We start from the raw sequence: 4,606 nt of genomic DNA on the forward strand, positions 1-4,606 counted from the left end.
GCTTGAACCCAATCAAATATTTCTGGAGAAACCTGACAGAGCTTGAGAGGTGAAGAGATGAGAAGAGGAATGGCAGATAATTGCCAAATGCTGATGAGCAAAGCTTGTCGCATCAAACAAAAAAAAAGACTTGAGACTGTAAAGGTGCTTCAGCTAAATATTAGTTAAGGGTATGAATAATTATGCAATGTACTTATTTAAGTTTTTTATTTTTAATAAATTTACGAAGTTGTGACAATTCTGTTTTTGCTTTGTCAGTATGGTATATGGAGTGTAGATTGATGTGGAAAAAAGTAATTTAAAGAAGTTTATCATAAGGCAGCAACATAACAAAATGTGAAAAAAATGAAGGGGTATGAATACTTTCGCAAGGCACTGTATATACCACATTAAATGCATATTGCCCACCGTTCACTAAGGTTTTCCTAAGGTCACCGGGTGGAGGTGGCTCCGGGTGCGAGGGCCTTTTCAACGCTGCTTGCAGCTTTAATTTATCATTATAGTTGTAGTGTTAACTTCATAGTTCTAGTTACTGTTATAGTTATCATAAGTAATGTGAATGGGCCTTAGTACAATTAGTTATTTTTTACCACTAAAAAGTCTAGTTGTTTTCATCATATTTAAAGGAATGGTGAGTGTCTTTTTTTTTTTTTTTTTTTACCAATTACCGAACATTTGAAGTTATGGTTAAGGAAGAGCTTTTTTTAACCACACTGTTCAATTAATGTTAAAAGCATTATGTAGGGTGGAAGTGGAAGCTGGGGTTTTTTTTGCTATCCTGTTCTTTCACTGGCTTCTGGGTCTCAGATAAGTAATTCAGCTGGTGTAATGCAGAGCAGCAGGAAGGCGTTTGCTACCTGTTGTGACCATGTGTGCTCAGATTCCAGGGATGTGAATAGACAGCTGCCCTTCCCAGGCTAACTACACACCCTGCAGAATGTCTTTTTTTTTTTTTTTTTTTACCAATTACGAACATTTGAAGTTATTGGTTAAGGAAGAGCTTTTTTTAACCACACTGTTCAATTAATGTTAAAAGCATTATGTAGGGTGGAAGTGGAAGCTGGGGTTTTTTTTGCTATCCTGTTCTTTCACTGGCTTCTGGGTCTCAGATAAGTAATTCAGCTGGTGTAATGCAGAGCAGCAGGAAGGCGTTTGCTACCTGTTGTGACCATGTGTGCTCAGATTCCAGGGATGTGAATAGACAGCTGCCCTTCCCAGGCTAACTACACACCCTGCAGAATGCGGCTAAGGGAGATTGGTTCAACTGAACATACTTGTTCTCATAGTTTGCTTCACATATATTAAATATCTGGATATGCACAATCTGTATGTGGTTGTCACGTGTCATTGTGTCATTTCCTCATTGCAACAGTTCAGGCACATATTGTTGATTTGTGTGTTGTTTTATAAAAACAACAAAAATGTGTGGTCTTTTTTAAAGAAGTCTCTTATGCTCACCAAGACCACAGTACAAGAAACAATAAAAACAGTAATATTGTGCAATATTACTATTTAAAATAATAGTTTTCTATTTTAAAATGTAATTTATTCATGTGATGGCTCAGCTGAATTTTCAGCAGACATTTCTGCAGTCTCATATCACGTGGTCCTTCAGAACTTATGCTAGTATGATTTGTTGCTCAAGAAACTTGTAAGCCATTTTAGACACGTAACTATTTGTAATCAGTCATATTACATGTACAACGGGAGTTTAGCCTTAAAGATTTTCCATCTTCTTTCCTCCCCTCTTTGTCAATGACTCTATTAAACACTAATTACTCTTTAAACACTAATTAGTCAATGAATGAATCACAACGCACTAAGGCTCATTAATGTTCCCGGTAATAAAACAGGCAGAAGGGGCCTTTGTGACCCCTTCTGCTTTAAATGGGACCAGAATGAGCCAAGCGTGACTCATGCAGCTGGTCAGCTCAGGCTGTCTGCTCAGATTGTGAGACTGGTCTGGTGTCTGTCTGCTCTACAGTTGGGCTGAGAATCCCACAGGCTGGCTGACTCACTCCAGGTCAGCTCTGAAAATGCCCTGATTTTCAGTATTTTTCTCTCACAACTTAATAGAATATATATTTTAACAAAAGAGAATTAGTTTCTGACAGATGACCACCCATTACTTTCTCAATACTCTACTGTGGGATATTTGTGCTGAATTTGACTCTGTCAAATCGTGCAAGGATTTGATGGAATCCCGTCTCTTTCTTTTCTCACTGCGTCTCTCCTTTCTTTCTTTCTTTCTTTCTTTCTGTAAAAAGCGGTAGCATGTTCTCAATCAAAATTGAACAAACACAAAGGAGCTTACAAGATTGAACAGACACTTCTTGTACTGAATGTAATGAATGCTTCAGCACCAAGGTCAAGTTTCTCCTAGTAACTTTACCTGCTGTTATACCAGTCTGGAGGTGTGTGTCTGTGAATGTCCAGAACAATAAAGGAATAGCTTCTTTGTTATTTGGTTTCGACAGTTTTAACAGAAATCACATACAACTGTGAGTCAAAAAACTGTTTCAGTGGTTATAAGTTAATGATGTATGTTTTCTTTTGTGATAGTAATGAGAGAGCCCGCTGGATCAGCGCTCTGGGACAGAACAACAGTAACAACGACAGAATGAGTGAGTACAGCCAGCCTCAGCGAAGCAGCACCACCCTCTGGCTTTGCAGTGTATTACAGCAACACTACTCCGCTACTGTCTGTCAAATCACCAATCAAAATAACCATTACAAAACTTACAAAACCCTAAACACACATGAATGTGAATGTTACCTCAAGTCATGCTGCATGTTGAGGTGTAGTATTGCTATTAGTTTATGATAGTTATTGCCTAGTGGATAATAAAATAAAAAATTCTTGACTTACATTTAGGGAGGCATATTTAAATACCAGATTGTCATAGTGTTTAGTGTATTATTATTATATTTATTTTGTTTTAATTTGAAATGTTTGTTTGTATTTCTTCATTAGATGCAATGCAGGTTGAGGTGACAAGGACATACACGGCCAGGCAGCCGGATGAGCTCTCTCTACAGGTGACTGATGTGGTGCTGGTGTCACAGACCGTAGACGGTGAGATTATCCTCCTTTTTCTTCCATTCTTCGTTCTAAAGGCCTGTTCACATCAACATGAGAATTCAGTCTGACTTTCTCATTTGATTTGTCTTTTCCAATGCGGGGGAAAAATGGCAGACAGGCTGAAAATACAGTTTCACTCTTTGATAGTAGGTGGCATGTATGGATGCATGTGAATGGTCGTGTCGGTCTGAACAGAAGCATTAACTTTTTTTTTCATTAAGGTTTTCAGATACAATTGAAAACCACTAAATACGAAATTCAGAAAAAGAAACAGAGGGACAAAAAAAAAGAATATCCAACGAAAAATGAATATATATAGAAAACAGTATCCGCAGTTAATGCATGTGGTGACACTGTTATCAACTTTTATAAAATACAAACATGTTTCTGTTTCAGGGTTTATGATAGTATGTAGGAATGAAATGAGGAATCAGGTCTCTATGTGGATTCAAGATGGCGCCTGTGTGTTTGGCTGGCCGTCTGCTGCTCTCTTGTTTATTTGTATGGATGTTTGCCTGGCTTCCTAATTGCTGCACACTCCTGGTTTATGACCGACAGTCTCTCCTGGACATTCGTACCTCTTTAATCGACATTTGTAAGCCGGACGTGCAACGCGTTTTTAACCAAGCGCACGGGAGTTTTCCAACGGACATCCCGGAGTGTATTCGCCAGTGGCCTCTCAACATAAAACGGAGGAAACGCAGGAGAAAACGCGGCAGCCGGGGAGGATTCCTTATCAAACTGAAAGCACATCTTCAGGCTGGTTTCTCGCTGGTTTCAGTCATACCTCACTGACAGAAAATTCTTAGTCAAGTTAGGTAACTTTTCTTCTTCTGTTGCTCATTTAACCAGCGGTCTTCCTCAAGGCTCTGTTTTGGCACCCTCTCTTTTCTCCCTGTATATGCTTCCTCTGGGAATCATTCTAAGAAGACATGGGGTGTCTTTTCATTTTTACGCCGACGATACCCAAATTTATCTACCTATCAAGAGAAATGATCCCTCTGCTTTTACTTCTTTAATAAAATGCTTAGATGAAGTTAAATTTTGGCTAGCCCAAAATTTTCTATCCTTAAATGAAGATAAGATACGTGCTATATAAATAAACTGAAACTTGAAACTTGAAACTATGTATAAAAAGATTAGAGACCAAATCTGGATGATGGTTTTAGATCTTGCAGATGCTATAAATTTTGTTAGCAGATTTTAGCAGAGTTTTTGAACTGACTGAATAAGTATTGGAAGCAAACCTGGTTTGGAATATTTATTTACAGGGTTTCTGCAAGATTTTTAAGCGCAAATTTAAGACTTTTTAAGACCTGCACAAATAAAATGAATACCATATGAGCGGGGTAGGGCAATGTCTATAGTACCATATTAAACTGTAAAATGACTGTAAAAAGCATAATTTACAGTTCATATACAAGTTTTATAAAATGATAAACTTTACATTTCAGCCTTTAAACCATTTTTAAGAAAATGGGAGTCGAAAGTATTAATCATTATATTAATTTAAACAATTATTAT

The 4,606-nt window shown here is 37.6% G+C and overlaps 1 protein-coding gene across 1 annotated transcript in view; it reads left to right on the forward strand.

The window, feature by feature from the left end:
- LOC107740944 (rho guanine nucleotide exchange factor 26) overlaps positions 1-4,606 on the forward strand; it is a 98,361-nt gene that overhangs the window by 87,044 nt on the left and 6,711 nt on the right. The window contains exons 13-14 of the mRNA XM_016553514.1: positions 2,563-2,624; positions 2,975-3,076. Coding sequence (XP_016409000.1) covers positions 2,563-2,624; positions 2,975-3,076 — 164 coding nt within the window. The remainder of the gene's footprint in view (positions 1-2,562; positions 2,625-2,974; positions 3,077-4,606) is intronic.

This window comes from Sinocyclocheilus rhinocerous, unplaced genomic scaffold (assembly GCF_001515625.1).
Source record: "Sinocyclocheilus rhinocerous isolate Xijiao unplaced genomic scaffold, SAMN03320098_v1.1 scaffold3144, whole genome shotgun sequence".
Lineage (NCBI taxonomy): Eukaryota > Metazoa > Chordata > Actinopteri > Cypriniformes > Cyprinidae > Sinocyclocheilus > Sinocyclocheilus rhinocerous.